Raw genomic sequence first — 18,574 nt, 5'->3', positions numbered from 1 at the left:
ATACTCACCTGTGTATAAATCTTTATTGTGAAATACCTTGAAAACTTTAGCCAACCAGCACCTTTATCACCCATTTTCTAATTAATCAAATTAAAATATGTAATTGTAACACATTTTCCCCTTTATGGATTACTGCCTTGTCGTGGCAAAGGGGCTTGTGTAACTCAATGAAGCTATAAGCTATGTCGTGCAGGGCCACCCAAGACGGACAGGTCATAGCAGAGAGTTCTGACAAAATGTGATCCACTGGAGAAGGAAATGGCAAACCACTCCAGTATCTTTGCCATGAAAACCCCATGGACAGTACTAAAAGGCAAAAAGATATGACGCTGGAAGATGAGCCCCTCAGGTCAGAAGGTATCCAATATGCTACTGGGGAAGAGCAGAGGGCTAGTACTAGTAGCGCCAGAAAGAATGAAGTGACTGGGCAAAGCCGAAAGGACGCTCAGCTGTGGATATATCTGGTGGTGAAAGGAAAGTCCGATGCTGTAAAGATTTTTTCTCCATAGAAACCTGGAATGTAAGATCCATGAATCAAGGCAAGCTAGACATAGTCAAAAAAGAGATGACAAGACTGAACACCGACATCTTAGGAATCAGCGAACTAAAATGGACAGGAATGGGTGAATTTAACTCAGATGACCATCAGGTATACTACTGTGGGCAAGAATCCCTCAGAAGAAATGGAGTAGCCTTCATAGTCAATAAAAGAATAGGAAAAGCAATACTGGGATACAATCCCCAAAATGACAGAATGATCTCAATTCGAATCCAAGGCAAACCATTCAATATCACAATAGTCCAAATCTATGCCCCAACCACTGGTGCTGAAGAGGATGAAATTGACCGGTTCTATGAAGCCCTACAGCACCTTATAGAATTAACACCAAAAAATGATGTTCTTATCATCATGGGGGATTGGAATGCTAAGGTAGGAAGCCAAAAGATAACCGGAATAACAGGCAAGTTTGGCCTTGGAGTACAAATGAAGCAGGGCACAGGCTGATAGAATTTTGTCAAGAGAATACGATGGTCATAACAAACACTCTTTTCCAACAACCCAAGAGACGGCTCTACACATGGACATCACCAGACGGTCAACATAGAAATCAGATTGACTATGTGCTCTGCAGCCAAAGATGGAGAAGCTCTATACAGTCAGTAAAAACAAGACCAGGAGCTGACTGTGGCTCAGATCATGAGCTTCTCGTTGCAAAATTTAGGCTTAAATTGAAAAAAGTAGGGAAAAGCACTAGGCCACTCAGGTATGAACTAAATCATATTCCTGATGAATATACAGTAGAGGTGACAAATAGATTTAAGGAATTAGATCTGATAGACAGAGTGCCTGAAGAACTATGGATGGAAGTTCACAACATTGTACAAGAGGTAGCAACTAAAACCATCCCAAAGAAAAAGAAATGCAAGAAAGCAAAATGGCTGTCTGAGGAAGCTTTGCAAATAGCTGAGGAAAGAAGGGAAGCGAAAGGCAAAGGAGAAAGAGAAAGATACACCCAATTGAATGCAGAATTCCAGAGAGTAGCTAGAAGAGATAAGAATGCCTTCTTAAATGAACAGTGCAAAGAAATAGAAGAAAACAACAGAATAGGGAGGACCAGAGATCTCTTCAAGAAAATTGGAGATATGAAGGGAACGTTTCATGCAAAGATGGGCATGATAAAGGACCAAAATGGCAGAGACCTAACAGAGGCAGAAGAGATTAAGAAGAGATGGCAAAACTACACAGAAGAACTATACAAGAATGAGCTTAACATCCCAGATAACCACAATGAGATGGTCACTGACCTCGAACCAGACATCCTAGAATGTGAAGTGAAATGGGCCTTAGAAAATCTGAGCAACAACAAAGCTAGTGGAGGTGACAGTATTCCAGCTGAGCTATTCAAAATCTTAAAAGACGATGCAGTAAAAGTGCTACACTCAATTTGCCAGCAAATTTGGAAAACTCAACAGTGGCCACAGGATTGGAAAAGGTCAGTTTACATTCCAATTCCAAAGAAAGGCAATGCCAAAGAATGTTCAAACTATCGCACCATTGCACTCATTTCACATGCTAGTAAAGTTATGCTTAAAATCCTACAAGCTAGACTCCAGCAGTATGTGGATCGAGAACTACCAGAAGTACAGGCAGGATTTCGAAGAGGCAGAGGAACTAGAGATCAAATTGCCAACATACGCTGGATCATGGAGAAAGCTAGGGATTCCAGAAAAACATCTACTTCTGCTTCATTGACTATGCTAAAGCCTTTGATTGTGTGGATCACAACAAATTGTGGCAAGTTCTTAAAGAGATGGGAATACCAGACCATCTTATTTGTCTCTTGAGAAACCTATATGCGGGTCAAGAAGCAACAGTGAGAACTGGACACGGAACCACTGATTGGTTCAAAATTGGAAAAGGAGTCCGGCAAGGCTGTATACTGTCGCCCTGCCTATTTAACTTATATGCAGAGCACATCATGAGAAAGGCAGGGCTAGATGAATCAAAAGTTGGAATTAAGATTGCCGGGAGAAATATCAACAACCTAAGATATGCAGATGATACCACTCTAATGGCAGAAAGTGAAGAGGAACTAAAGAGCCTCTTGATGCGGGTGAAGAAGGAGAGTGCAAAAGTTGGCTTGAAACTCAACATTAAGAAAACCAAAATCATGGCATCCGGCCCTCTCAATTCCTGGCAAATAGATGGGGAAGAAATGGAGGTAGTGACAGATTTTATTTTTCTGGGCTCCAAGATCACCTCAGATGGGGACTGCAGCCAAGAAATTAAAAGACGCTTGCTCCTGGGGAGGAAAGCTATGGCAAATCTAGACAGCATACTAAAAAGCAGAGACATCACCCTGCCAACAAAAGTGCGTATAGTCCAGGCCATGGTTTTCCCAGTTGCAATGTATGGCTGTGAAAGTTGGACCATAAGAAAGGCTGAGCGCCAAAGAATTGAGGCCTTTGAACTATGGTGCTGGAGAAGACTCCTGCGAGTCCCTTGGACTGCAAGGCGTTCAAACCGGTCAGTCCTAGAAGAGATCAACCCGACTGCTCTTTAGAAGGCCAGATCCTGAAGTTGAAACTCAAATACTTTGGCCACCTAATGAGAAGGAAGGACTCACTGGAGAAGGGCCTAATGCTGGGAAAGATTGAGGGCAATAGAAGAAGGGGACGACAGAGAATGAGATGGCTGGATGGAGTCACTGAAGCAGTAGGTGTGAACTTAAATGGACTCCAGAAGATGGTAGAGGACAGGAAGACCTGGAGGAACGTTGTCCATGGGGTCGCGATGGGTCGGACACGACTTCGCAATTAACAACAACAAACACATTTTATCTTAGAGGTTGATAATTTCCCAAAATTTGTAGACAAGTAGTATAATGCTGATCTTAGAATACTGATCATTGTTGAAAATCAGCCTATATTAGGGAATACTTAGTAGGATTATTCTTCTCAGTAGTCCATCCAAGATTAAAGAAACAGACATTTTCACCGACTTGTTGACTCTCCAGCATGGACTTGGATGTTTGTTGTTTTATAGAATAATGTAGGAAAGGGATAATAGAATCTGACTGTAGAGTGAAAAGGGGGATCAGCCTAGAATTCCTACATAGCCACAAGAGAACTAGGTCCAACCTCCCCCCCTTAAGTGCTGTTTATTCTTATCTAACTCTAAGCAGGTTGCCAACAGCTCATTGAGAAGATTCCTGTGAATAGGATTTTATCTATAAATCAGTTTAATTGGACCTCCTCTCCAATAGACTCTAATAGCCCTCCAACTACATCAGGGGTGTCAAACTGCCGGCCCACGGACCGGATGCGTAATGCAGGAGCCGCGCCCACCCATTGCCAGCAATGGCAAAACTCTCCCGATATGTTGTGCAACCTCACGTGACGTCACGTGTTTGACTTGTCTGAATTACATGGACTTCAGAAATCTCATAAGTGACCATACTTACTAAGGAATTTTGAGAATTAAAAGTATCAAGGCTGCTCTAAAATATTGATAAAAATATTCCTTTCTAATAATTTAAATAACCTGCTAAATATTAAGTATTGCTGCTCAACAGGAGATAGCTATTAGCTGACCTTATTTGAGTCAAAAACAAGGCAACATAAGGTTTGATTAATACTTAATTGAGAAGATACTAAGCCCTCAGGGCTGTAGGCTAAATGAAACATCCTGGGAAAAAACAGTGGCAAACTACTTTTCAATTGCTGCCAAATAAACTGAATGTTTTTGTCTTTTTTAATAGGAGTTCAGCCTCTGAAGTATTTTTGTTTTTTGCGGGATAGGTTTCATCAAGTTATTTAGCTCTGAAATTTATAACTGGGATGTCCAACCTTGACAATGTTAAAGCTTGTGGACTTCAACTTCCAGAATTCCCTAGCCAGCTCTTCTGGCTGGTGAATTCTGGGAATTGAAGTCCACAAGACCTAAAGTTGCTAAAGTTGAATGCCCTTGATTTAGAAGCTTCCTTGAGTTATCAAACTTGATGGTAGAAAAACAGCTTGACCAAATATTAGTTGTTTTATAATGTGTATTGATTATACATATGATAGATATATTTATTAAAAAATAGGTAAAATTCTAGAGAATCAAGAAAGTGAGCTGCAGTAACTATTTCTTTGCTCACTATCCTGTTAATTAGCTATCAGTCCAAAACTCCTTTTATCCTATGATAGATTAGATTGACATTTGGCAAGATTGTATTTATGTTAATCATTTTTCATGTATTAGCCTGTTTTTAGCTAATTAAGTAAATCATTTGGGGTAATAATCATGTTTTTCCACTCAACTCTTTCTTCTTCACAGCTGGATCAAATTTTAATTGATGACCTACTGCCAGTGCTGAAGGATGATTCTTTGGTTTCATCTCACCCAATTACGGCGAATGTGTCTTCTCCTGATGAAATAACATCTGTATTTGATGGCATATCCTACAGCAAAGTAAGAGCTTAAGTTTCCCCATATAATTGGGAGAAAAGAAGTTAAACATCTCTGAACTGTTTTTTCATCTTGGGGGAAAATCCAGGAGATGAATCTTGTGGGATTATATTTTACATTTCCATATATGTGTATATCTGCACTATGTGGTATTACACTCAGAGGCAGGAGAGATGGAGAACATGCTTTCCTTAAATAGTAGAGGAACACAATACAAGTAGTCTTTCAACCTACAATCACAATTGAGACCAGAATTTCTGGTTGCCAAGCCCCAAATTTTGATCACATGACCATGTGGATGCGGTGATAGTTGTAAATGCAAGTACTGATTGTAACTCACTTTTTTCAGTTATTATACTGAAACTGTTTATAAAGTATTTGGGGTAATAATTACAAAATTGTGATATCCTGCACTGTAATTTTCATCACTTAGTGGTTTGCAAGAGCACAGTTGCCTAAGTCAACATATATTATATGAAGTGGCACACCGGAAATAGTTAAGATTAGATAAATTAATCATTATCTTTGTACTGGTGTACAAAGACTTGTGTATATGGTTCCTACCTGTTGATTCTTTTATAGGGTTCTCTGGGTTTCTCTATAGTGCATCAAAAATGAATGATACTAAGATGAAAGTGGCCTTATCTCTTTGCAATAGCCATGCGTTCATATCACTACTGCCCTATATAATTCAGGGAAAGTGGCTATTTAAATGGAATTTCACTTTTATAGTCAGCCTCTTGAATATATATTTGGAACTTTCATAGTCAAACTCAAGGAATGAAAAAAAGAAGGAAATGGTCTGAAATTTACAACTGATAATGGGATTACCAGTTATGAAATTTATGTGATGCAACCTTCACCTTTGCTTGCACAGTGGTATTGTTCTGGTCCAAATCATATAAGCTTTACTCATGACCAGGCACAAATCACCAGTTGTGTTAGCTGGATCATCCACATATATTTTTAAAGGCTGAAGTCACACATCTGGATTGAATTGTGGCAAACAAAGTTGTCTGCAATCTATTTGTAAATTAGGAAGTTGTCTTGTATCAAATCAGAGTGTTACTCTACTTCTGTCAGTGTTGTCTAGTTTGATTATTAGCAGATCTCCAGAATCTCTAACTTGGCAATGCCAGTGATTGAACTTGGGACCATCAGTATGCAAAGCATGTTATTTGCTACTGAACTTTGACACTTTTCTCACTGGATTGCTTCAAGTTGGAATGGTAATGGGAAAACAAAGCCACTGACCGTAATAAATGTGTAAGTTGGCACAAATGACATGAATCAGCATGCCAAATGGAGCTGACTCATGTTTATCAGAAAATATCTTCACTTTACGCCAATAAATCCTCAATTTTCCAAATGTTTTCTTCCCACTTCTGATTTTCTGTCCCTCTTTCTTAGGGTGTGTTTTAGTTTCTTTTTGTGGTGCTTGTACTTACTGAAGGCTATAAGGTATCAAGAAAGGTATTTCTGTTATTTTCTGTTCCACGTCTTTCTGTGATCCTGAAGTTTCCTTGGCTGTCCCCACATCCCAATCTTCTAAATCTCCACAGAAGGATGATTCTCACGATACCCTCATCTGAGGTTTAATTGAAATGTGGAAAGTCAAGGAACTTGTAGACATCTGGGAAGATCATTGTACGAGTGAAAGACAATACATTAATCTGTACATAGACATATGCTCACTTGTTTAGAATAATTCTGTCCATCAATGAGAATTGCATTAAAATGTTCTCCTTAGAACTGAAGTCAAAGTTGAAGCAATCTTCATCACAGTATTAATATTCACAAGTAACTGTTAAAATCATTCTGAACAAAACTATGTGTGTGTGCTGCCTTTTATTGACACCTATCTAGTAAGTCTGGAAACTACAAAACTTCAACAGACCATGGGGTTTTTTGGTCAATATTCTCCAACATGTAAAAGAATCAATGTGAAGCTACAAAAATCCAAAAAGAGCTTGAATTGAGCAATTTGGGGCTGAATACTTTTATATTATATCTACTAGTATAAAGACAAGTAGTTATATTAAGATTTCAACAAATGGCTAGGAAAGTTTGGCTAATTCTTGGTTATATTTAGTCTCAGACAGGGAGTTTACACAATGCAAAGAGTAACTAATACTACGTTTGCGTTTCTCGATTGCACAGAAATAGAATATACATCACCAGTGTGTATTATTCAGGCAGACTGACACAGTTTGCTTGTTCATTTGGTTTTTTGAACACCTTGAATATGGTATATGGAGTACTATTTATCAATATTATCAAATCTCTGTATCTAGGGAGCGTCAATTCTCAGAATGCTTGAAGACTGGATCTCACCAGATCACTTCAGAGCTGGATGTCAGGTATAAGTTCTGATGAATAGGTATAAGTTCTTATTAATAATTTGAGCTGTATATATTTCCCTGGGAGTAATTATTAAACTACATATTTCTCTGGAAGAAGTTATTGGATTTTAGTTTTGAATTAACAGATTTGGAGGATTGGGTTTGAATTAGGGGTTGGGATAATCTTCCCTAACCTAGGGCCTTTCATTTAAGTTTGGATTAAAGGACCCAGAATTCTTTTTTTAAATAATAATTTTATTAAAAATTGTAATTACAATACAACAATACAACAAAGAAAAAGAAAATAGAAGGTGCAGAAAAGAAAAATGAATAAAGAAATGAGTTTCCTTATAATCCCAAGTATAAACAATTTTAGTAATTTATCACTCTTAAAATACAACTAATGATCTATTCTTCCCTTATCCCATCTCTTATTGATAATCAAATGAAGCCTCATAATTTCAATCCAAATGTGAGCAAAAGTTTATCAAGGAATACCACAATTGACAACAAATCTATTTTAACCTTTATATTCCTTCCTTTTTATTTGTCAGAATCTTGACCTTTAGTCTTTTCAAACAACGTTTTAGAACAGACATGTCAAACTAGTGACATCACATGACATCACGTGATGTGTCAGAACTTTTTCCCCATTGCCGGCAATGGGGTGGGCGCGGTTTCCTTGTGATGCATCCAGCCCACGGGCTGGCAGTTTGACACCCCTGTTCTAGAATGTGATTTCATTCTCCCTTTGTCCCTTCAAATTTTTAACAAACCTTTTTTGTAAATTCAATATAGAAAAATTATCCTACTTAATTTTGGTTTACTTGCCAGTTCTTCATTCCACCATGGTCAGGGACTTGTCTTCATTCCATGATTTCTTAGCTGGCTGTTCATCCTTATCTCTTTTTAAAATAATTCCTATTGAAAATTTTTAATTAAGTAGAAAAAATGAGAAATATATAAAAGAAGGAATAAGAGAAAAAGAAAAAGTGCAAGAAACAATACAGTTAAAAGAAAACAAATAAAAAAGATAATTAAAGAAGTGACTCCTGGCCTTCATTACATCAGTTATTACTCTTCTCCCTTGTCAACATAACTATAAACCCCTCATCCTCCTGAAAAACTTTTTTCTCTGCATGATCCCCACTATTCATGGATATGTGTTAGTCTGCCATGTTTCCACCCTGAATATATATATATATATATATATATATATATATATATATATATATATATATATATATATATATGAGTACTAGTTGAATAAAAAATTGTTTAAAAGAAAGAACACACATCAGGCTACCACATGCTGCCTACCTTATAGAAGAGCATTAGTTTGGTAGAGATGGAATTGAGATCAAAGTAGTTAAGGTTTCAGAGCCCACAATAATATTGTCATAATTGCTAGTTGAGGAATAATGATTGTGCAAGCAGTTCTTTACCTTCTGCACTTGATCAAGTTGCAGTTGGTTGCATATTTGATCTGTACTTTGATTCAAGCTAGGAATAATCGTGTAAACTAACTTCATGAAAGCATCAAAGTGTGAGTGAGACAAACAGTGCCATCTATTGTTCTAATGCAGCACATTCAAATGTGTAGGAAGAGCCAAGAAAAACATGATTTATCAAGCCATACTTCTAAAGTATCAGACCAAGAGATAATTTCTGGAATATATCAACTATGTCTAAAATGAAAAGAGCTTGAGACTACACAGAGCTGTGGATGTTTTTTCCTGCACAGCCTCTATTTTCCTGCTGGCATGTAAATTAGGTCAAATGCATGTATATGAATATGTATGTATATATATATGTATATGTATATATATATATATATATATATATATATATATATATATATATATATATATATATATATATATATATAGTGTGTGTGTGTGTGTGTGTGTGTGTGTGTGTGTGTGTGTGTGTGTGTGTGTAGATATGTGTGTGTGTGTGTGTGTGTGTGTGTGTGTGTGTGTGTATTAAAAATAATACTAAAAATGAAAGAATAATTCCTGGGTGTATGCATATTAGGAAATAAAACGTGAGCACCAGGAAGAGTTAAAACATTAAAAGTTTTATAAAACGTTAAAAGTTTAAATATAAAACAGGTCTGCTTTTTAAAAACTTTTAAATTTTTTATATTTAAACTTTTAACGTTTTATAAAACTTTTAATGTTTTAACTCTTCCTGGTGCTCACGTTTTATTTCCTAAGCAATCCAACTGCTCCAGTTTTTCCCACAACATCCTCCACACCTTTTGAGATAGGCTAGGCTGAGGAATGGTGACTAACCCCAAAATTTTGATGAGCTTTAGGGCTGGAGAGGGACTTGAATTTTGCTATTTCTTCTCTGGTTTATCATCTTATCCATTAAACCATATGAGCTCCGACAAAGAGAAATATATCCTTTTGAATTATAACTATCAGTCTCAGCATGACCATTCAGAGCACAGCCATTATAACTTTCAATCACAGCACGACCAAGATAGTGTCTTATCAAGTCTAGCGTATTTCATGTCCTTCAAGTCTCTACGGGAGGTATTGGAGGAGCCATGTCCTCCATCCCCCCCACAAAGTGAAGAGAACCTTGTCCCAAAGGTTCATTTTTTCAAAAGGCCACTGGACTTTTATTGGTTTAGAACTGAACCTAGAAGAACTGAATAAGCGTCTTGGATGAGAAGCAAAATGTTTTCAAAGGGAAAAAAACCCCAAGAAAGTCCAGTTGCCTTTTGAAAAAAAGTACCTTTGGGACAACCTGGAGCAGGGGTAGTCAACCTTGGCTCTTTTATGACTCATGGACTTCAACTCCCAGAATTCCTGAGCCAGCACAGCTGGCTCAGGAATTCTGGGAGTTGAAGTCCACAAGTCATAAAAGAGCCAAGGTTGACTACCCCGATTGAGAATCTCTACAGACAAAAGAGGAGGAAGGTTTTACTGACTTTCTTGAACTCAGTTATTAACCTGAAGCAGAAATACAGGTCATCCTCAACTTACAATCACAACTGAATCCAAAATTTCAGTTGCTAAGTGAGACATTTGTTAAGTGAATTTTGCCCCATTTTATGACCTTAGTTGTTAAGTGAATCACTGTAGTTGTTAGGTTACTAACACAGTCGCTAAGTGAATCTGGCTTCCCCATTGACTTTGCTTGTCAGAAGGTCACAAAAGGGGATCACATGACCCCGGGACAATGCGATCGTTGTAAACATGAACCAGTTGCCAAGCATCTCAATTTTGATCACTTGAGTACAGAGATGCTGCAGCAGTTGTAAATGCAAAAAATAGTCATGTCACTTTTTTCAGTGGTGTTATAACTTTGAACAGTCACTAAACAAGTTGTTGTAAGTCTAGGATTATCTATAGTGATGGAATCTTCTTTGCCATCCAGCAGAGTCTTATCACTTGTGGCTCTGTGGGTAAAAACTGCCACATGATAAATATATGTACCTTTAATCAGCCTTTATATTTTTAGTAGACATAGGACAACCATAAAGAGCATCCCATTCAGCAGAAGTTATTTCCATGCACAATTCTTGTCAAGCTAACCTCTTTTGTTTAAAAGCTGACCTCAGGTAGAAATTCAACAAGGGGAAAAAAATAAGTTAGAAACAAAAGTGCTAGGCAGGAGGGTGTTGTGTGTAGAGAAGAGGCAGAGAACACTTAAAAGACAATTCAGCAAAAACACAGCTGTTCTCTGACAATAAAATCCACACTCCAAATCTTGCATGTCTGCAGGATCTGCTCATTGGCCCCTGAAAGCAAGTTCCAATGCTTTTGAAAGGACAAATCTATTCTTTATTCAGCAGTGACATTGAGACTCAGCAGTTTTTAGCCTGACAAACATATTGGGCTGTTCATTTTGGCAAAGAGATGAGAAAGAACAAGAGAGAATTCTAGTTGTGTTCTTTTTTTGGGGGGTTGTTTGTTTACCTACGTAGTGTGCTTAGATTATAAATTCCTGTCTTGTTTAATGGATGAGGGACTTATTTTAAGATCTGTGTTCTTGAATAATTGAAATAGAAGGTGAAACAGAGTATTATGAGAGCAATCCACTTTACCTAAATAGCTTTCATTTAGAGAAATAATTAAGGTCAATGAAAGTTGCATTTCTAACTATGTTAAACCAAGGACATTTTTTTAAATTCAGGGCTTTTTTTTCATCTTGAGAACTTTTATGAAAAATATATATATAATTGTAAATTATTTATTTTGCATCCTGTAAACTGGATGCTTAAAAACTCAACATTGTACACCCATATCCTATATATCAGAGTGGAAACTTATAGCCCTCTGAATCTTCTTTGGTGTTTTAGATAGGATTAATTGCCCTGAAGCTTTAAAGTCACAACTGGAATTGTTTAGAAAACAATTGAACACTAGCCACTTATTTGGCTGCCTCTGTGATGTGCTTTATCTGCGTACTTGTATAGAGTTTGTACGCTGTACCAAGCTATGCACCATGATCAAAGAGTGATCTGGAGGATGACAAGTTAAAGAAAGATGTTCTGATAGCAATCAATATAACTTGTTACGGGAAATGCTAATGTTGCTAATGAATTTGCAACCCTACGTAATAACTTTCTCTTCTCCCACAGAAATACCTAATAGACCATTATTTTAAAAATGCAAAAACAGATGATTTCTGGATAGCAATGGAAGAGGTATGTTTGCTTTATCCCCAGTAAGTTCACACTTTTGACCAATAGCATCTGAGCTTGCATCAGAGAAGAAATAATATTTAACATTAATCATGCTTTTCATATTGTTGTGGCGGCACAATTAGGAAAAGACAAGAAGAGCACCAATGAATTAAAGAACTATGAATTAATGAGTCTAATAACAATTTGCAGCTTTTTTGTGTGCACTTCTCTTCCAATTACCAAAATTCTCTGGGTAGATTTGTAAAGTAAACAAACTGAAATAGCAAAGCAAGATTCAAAGAAAAAGTACCAAAGATTGAGCCTCAATTATGCTATAACCTTTATATTGGGGTACTAACCAAATACAAAGTTTGATTGGAGGACCAAATGATTATCTTAAAAATACTCTGAGAAGCCAATCAAAAGAAAGAAAAATGTGCATTAGCAGACGATGTGCCACCAAAACTCCAGCTACAATTTAATATCAGTTTGTCGCAAATAAATGAATTGCTCAAAAACCTCCAGGAAAATTGATATAATCTCTACTTTTGATGTGGAAGAGTTTCCCGGCATGACCATCTATTCTTGTTTTTAGGTAAGTGGGAAGCCTGTCAGAGAAGTGATGGACACATGGACCAGGCAGATGGGTTATCCTGTGCTGAAAGTTGCTTTAAACTCAACAGTCACACAGCAACGTTTTCTATTGGATCCCAAAGCAGATCCCTCCAAGCCATCTTCTCAATTTAGGTATCTTCTGTCTAACATTTTGATATGATATTGCTAGACCGGGGAAATTTGTTTTCTCAATGATCTTCACCAAATTCTTTTCACATAGATAACTGATATAATAAAATTGTTTAGTTGATTCTTATATTAGGACTGGAGAACCTATGAAGCTTCTGATGTAGCTGTGGTGTAACTTCTATTTTTATGCTAATGGGTAACTGGAATTAATGGACTTTGGAGCCCAACATCTTCAGAACATATTGCCAATCTTTACCTTAGTTAATTGCAGCAAAACTATTTATCTCCCAAATTAACCATGATTTGGTTCACAATCAGTGAAATTGATCAATTAATGCATTAATTTCAGTAACTTGATTAGTCATTGCTTTGCTGGGAATTTATTCATTCCTCAATGACAGAGTATATGTTTGCGTTCTGAATATCCCTAAAGGAAAGCAGCTACCAAGTCAGTTTAAATAAAACTGAATTTGATGGGCAGACAGGTTAGGACAGTAAAGGCAGCCTCCTACATCAGGGCTGTTCAACCTTTTTCACCCATTGTACCACTTTTAGGATATGGCAACATCCGAGTACCATCAGTTGCTAGCAAGGTGTCAAAAACTTGATGACCCAAAAAAAAGGGGGGGGAGTGATAAAGTACAGACAGTCCTCAACTTACAACAGTTCGCTTAGTGACTGTTTGAAGTTACAATGGCACTGAAAAAAGTGGCCCCGAAGCCACAGCTGAGTAAGACACCTGCCTGCCCGCCAGGTGGCGCTCTTCCTCCTGTCCGAGGTTTCCATTGTTGTGAGCATTTCTGTTGAGGTTGGCAGCGGGGCTGGGGTGGGTGGAGTTTGATTTTTATTCCCCCCGTCTGCTGGGTGGTTGCAGCAGGTTTTGGTCACTTCACATGACCCTAGGACACTGTGACCGTCATAAATATGAATCAGTTGCCAAGCTTCTGAATGTAAATCACAAGACCCTGGAGATGCTGCAACATTCCAGCTGATCGGCGCTTCTGGGCTCAGCTGGAGCCTGGCACTGATCCTGGTGCTTCCACTGAGCCCTGACAGCCCCGAAGAAGCGCCAATCAGCTGGAGCCTGGCGCTTCCACTGAGCCCTGACAGCCCTGCAGCTCCAGCCGTCTCTTGCTCAGACTTGTGCGGTGCTGCCACCGGTTCAGCCCATTCCCTTCCCCCGCTACCACCTTTCCAGGATGGTCGCCTGGTGCCAATGTACCACAGGTGGTACCCGTACCACTGGTTGAAAAGCCCTGTCCTACATTGCTGGAACTGTTACTAATTTCTATAGCTGAACCTGAATATGCAAGTAGTCCTCAACTTACAACCACAATTGAACCCAAAATTTCTGTTGCTAAGCGAGACAGTTGTTAAGTGACTTTGCCCCATTTACGACTTTTCTGGCTGCAGTTGTTAAGTGAATCACTACAGTTGTTAAGTTAGTAACACAATTGGAAAGTCAGTCTGGCTTCCTCAATGACTTTGGTTGACAGAAGGCTACAGAAGGTGATTACGTGACCCCAGGACCCCTGGACCCCTGGGACCCTGCAACTGTCATAAATATGAGTCAGTTGCCAAGCGTCCAAATTTTGATCACGTGACCATGGGGATGCAGCAATGGTCCTAAGGGTGAAAAATGGTTATATTGAAGTAAATATTCTAACCAGGAAGACCACAGATGTTTTTATATTATATAACAAATGGTGGCATGATTCATTATAAAAATTCTTAAAAATATGTCTTTCTGAATTTTCAGTTACAAGTGGAATATTCCAGTGAAATGGAAAGAGGGGAATACATCAAATATAATAGTCTACAATAAATCAGAATTAGCAGGTAATCGGAGCTAATGGATAGTAACTATTCACAAAGTAAATATTTCTTTGAATCACATACCATTGCTTTCCTTTTCTCAAGTTCCAGTCTCTCCTGTAGGGTGGAATTCCTTGGTGAGGTCCCATTTAGGTATAACCAGGCCAAATCCAACTTAGTTTCCAAGCCTATACAAATCAGAGTAAACGGCATTGACTTAATAGGAATTTCTTTTGAAAGAGCAAGGTGGCCCAAAAGAATTCACCATCTAGATTACGAAGAGGAATGATTATTCTTTTCACAGTCCTTCTCAGGTGATAGCAATGTTCCAACTCTATAGCCTTTAAAATCTTTGATAGAAAATTTTTGAGATATTATTGATAGCTGTCTGTGCGGGCAAATACTTTATTCATCTCTCAATGAATTGCTTTGAGGACCCCATCAGAGCAACATACAGGATAACCAGTTAAGGTAGCAAGTCACTCCAAAAAGCAAAGGAGCAGGGGGGCCTCATCGTATGCATAATGAAGGACTATCGAAGCTAGTCACCGTAATCATTGTCCATCCTGGCCTATGGCTTCAGTTGGCTGCTTCATTATTCTTGGTAGAGTTGACCATTTCTTACATTTCTTAATAATGTAACATGCCTTATATAGGACTTATTATATATCTAGTTTGAAAATTTCAGTGAATACAGAACAGCACAATTGTCCTGAATATGGAATACAGAACTTAGCAGGCATGCTAGTCTTCAAATAGTGCAAGAAATACTACATCGATTTATCATTTATTTATGCAAGAATTACAAAGCTCTGCTTATAACCCTTAAGATCCTATATGGCTTGGATCTAGGCCAGGGGTAGGCAACCTTGGCTCTTTTATGACTCATGGACTTCAACTCCCAGAATTGTTGAGTCAGCTGGCTCAGGAATTCTGGGAGTTAAAGTCCATGAGTCATAAAAGAGCCAAGGTTGCCTATCCCTGATCTAGGCTACTTGGTTGCTTGTAAATTATTATTCTTTATGCAACAAGGTTATATGAGAAAAGTCATATTATAATTGTGTCTGGCCCCAAAAGGGCTGCAGTCCTCTGGGACTACACAACCAACTTTTTGCTTTGGGGAGTTGCTGCTGTGACTATTGATTTTCCATGAAGCACCTTGCTTGGTGTTTTTCCCTAATTATGGTCTTTGATTCAGATAGGGCCTACATTACTGGTTCTTACAAAAGTAAACAAAATCAGTTTTTATTAAAAAGTAAAATGATCAAATACAAAACCTATTTATACTTCAGATATTAACGCTATTGTCTCTTAAAGAAGGGAAAGGGAGAAACGGTTTGATAAAACAGATACTTCCAAAATGCTTAAATGCGGGGGAGGAGACGTTACAAAACAAGATGCATGTTCCAGTAACACCACAAGATGGCGCTGGTCTGTTACAAAATGCTAGTTAAATACTCAGATCAATCTTGCACTGTTCTAAATTTAATATGGAAAATAAAGTCATATTCATCAACTTTATTCAAAATGTGTAGCTGGGAAACGTATATCCTAATCCACATTTGGGCTGAGCCCAAAGCAAAAAAGATGAAAAATTAATCTAATATACACAACAAAATAAAATTGGTTAATGCAGATTTTCTGAGTAAAAAGTTTACCTATTTCTGCAGAAACAAACTGCTCTGCTTTTCCCTGGATCACCCTTGGCATTTTGGGGGATAATTCCAGCCATTTATTAGAGCTATGGGAGGTATTCTTTCTTTCTTTCTTTCTTTCTTTCTTTCTTTCTTTCTTTCTTTCTTTCTTTCTTTCTCTTTCTTTCTTTCTTTCTTCTTTCTTCATTCTTCATCTTTTCTTTTCTTTCCTTTTTTTCTTCATTTGTCTGCTGTCTGTCTTTCTGTCTTGAAATTACTCACCCATAAGTGTCTCCAGGTGGCTACAATTATCAATCAATCAATCAATCAATCAGAATAGAGCAGGAAGATACCTTGGAGGTAATAATAATAATAATAAAGTTGGAAGGGACCTTGGAGGTCATCAAGTCCAACCCCCTGCTCAGGCAGGTAACCCTATACTGTTTCGGACAAATGGCTGTCCAATTTCTTCTTAAAAATGTCCAGTGTTGGAGCATTCACCGCTTCTGGAGGCAGGTTATTTGTTCTAACTGTCAGGAAGTTTCTCCTTAGTTCTAGGTTGCTTCTCTGTTTGGTTAGTTTCCACCCATTGCTTCTTGTTCTGCCTTCAGGCGCCTTGGAAAATAGCTTGACTCCCTCTTCTTTGTGGCAGCCCCCGAGATATTGGAACACTGCTATCATGTCCCCCCTTGTCTTTCTCTTCATTAAACTAGACATACTTAATTCCAGCAACCATTCCTTATATGTTTTAGCCTCCAGTTCCCTAATCATCATTGTTGCTCTTCTCTGTACTCTTTCTAGAGTCTCAACATTTTTTTACATCGTGGTGACCAAAACTGGATGCAGTATTCCAAGTGTGGCTTTATCAAGGCATTGTAAAGTGGTATTAATACTTCACGAGATCTTGATTCTATCCCTCTGTTAATGCAGCCTAGCACTGTGTTGGCTTTTTTGGCAGCTGCAGCACACTGCTGGCTCATATTTAAATGATTGTCCACTAGGACTCCAAGATCCCTCTCATAGTTACTACTATTGAGCAAGGTACCCCCTATACTGTACCTGTACATTTGGTTTTTCTTGCCTAGAACCTTACTTATTTCACCATTGAATTTCATTTTGTTAGATAGCGCCCAGTGTTCAAGTCTGTCCAGATCCTCCTGTATCCTAAGCCTGTCTTCTGGAGTGTTGGCTATTCCTGCCAGCTTGGTGTCATCTACAGATTTGATGAGTTCCCCATCTATCCCTTCATCCAGATCATTGATGAAGATGTTGAAGAGCACTGGGCCCAGAACAGAGCCCTGGGCCACCCCACTACCCACTTCCCTCCATGTAGATGTGGTTCCATTGAGGATCACATGCTCAGTACAGCCGGTCAGCCAGCTACAGATCCATATGGTGGTGATGCTGTCTAACCCGCACTTTTCTATCTTATCAAGTAGTAGGTTGTGATCTACTTCGTCAAATGCCTTACTGAAATCCAAGTAAATTATGTCCACAGCATTCTTCTGAACCACTAATTTTGTCACTTGGTCAAAGAATGCAATTAGATTTATCTGGCATGATCTGTTTTTGACAAACCCATGTTGGCTTTTAGTAATGACTTTGTTTGCCTGTAGGTGTTTGCTGATTCATTGTTTGATTATTTTTTCCAGAATCTTCCCAGGTATTGAGGTCAGGCTGATAGGTCTGTAATTTTCTAGGTCCTTTTTTTCCCCCTTTTTTGAAAATGGAAACTACATCAGCTCTTTTCCAGTCCTCTGGTAGTTCCCCAGTGCTCCAGGATCTTTGAAAAATATAGTTCAGTGGTTCTGAGATCACATCTTCCAGTTCCTTGAGAACTTTGGGGTGTAATCCATCTGGTCCTGGCGATTTGAACTGGTCTAGGCTGGACAGGTGTTCACTTACCATTTTCTTGCTATCTTAACTTGTATTTCTATTTTGTTTTTTCCCTTTGTGTACAGACAGATGCAAAAAACGAGTTAAATAGTTCTGCTTTCTCCCTGTTGCTTGTCACCTTCTTGCCACTTTTACTCACTAATGGACCAATCGTTTCCTTCACTTTTTTCTTGTTTTTTACATGTTGAAAGAAGCTTTTTTTGTTATTTTTGACTTTGGTTGCAAGCCTTCGTTCATTTTGAGCCTTAGCTTTCCTCACTTCATCTTTGCAGACTCGGGTTATTTGCTGATATTCTGACTTAGTTATGTGTCCCTCTTTCCACTTTCCATACTTGTCCTTTTTATCTTTCAATTGATCAGAGAGTTCTTTATGCAGCCATGCTGGTTTCTTTTGAGAGGTAATAATAATAATGATGATGATAAAGTTGGAAGGGACCTTGGAGGTCATCTAGTCCAACCCCCTGCTCAGGCAGGAAACCCTATACCATTTTGGACAAATGGCTGTCCAGTTTCTTCTTTAAAACTTCCAGTTTTGGAGCATTCA

The 18,574-nt window shown here is 38.2% G+C and overlaps 1 protein-coding gene across 5 annotated transcripts in view; it reads left to right on the top strand.

Moving 5' to 3' along the window:
* The window catches only part of LOC120305917 (glutamyl aminopeptidase), a 129,258-nt gene that overhangs the window by 96,740 nt on the left and 13,944 nt on the right, over positions 1-18,574 (top strand). For all 5 annotated transcript variants that reach the window (XM_039338342.1, XM_039338340.1, XM_039338341.1 and 2 more), the window contains 5 exons: positions 4,823-4,957; positions 7,249-7,314; positions 11,897-11,962; positions 12,537-12,688; positions 14,445-14,524. In XM_039338342.1, coding sequence (XP_039194276.1) covers positions 4,823-4,957; positions 7,249-7,314; positions 11,897-11,962; positions 12,537-12,688; positions 14,445-14,524 — 499 coding nt within the window. The remainder of the gene's footprint in view (positions 1-4,822; positions 4,958-7,248; positions 7,315-11,896; positions 11,963-12,536; positions 12,689-14,444; positions 14,525-18,574) is intronic.

This window comes from Crotalus tigris, unplaced genomic scaffold (genome assembly GCF_016545835.1).
Source record: "Crotalus tigris isolate CLP2741 ecotype Arizona unplaced genomic scaffold, ASM1654583v1 scf7180000017695.2238764, whole genome shotgun sequence".
Lineage (NCBI taxonomy): Eukaryota > Metazoa > Chordata > Lepidosauria > Squamata > Viperidae > Crotalus > Crotalus tigris.
The sequence above is the reverse complement of the archived record's forward strand: the minus strand, read 5'-3'. Positions and strand labels throughout refer to the sequence as shown.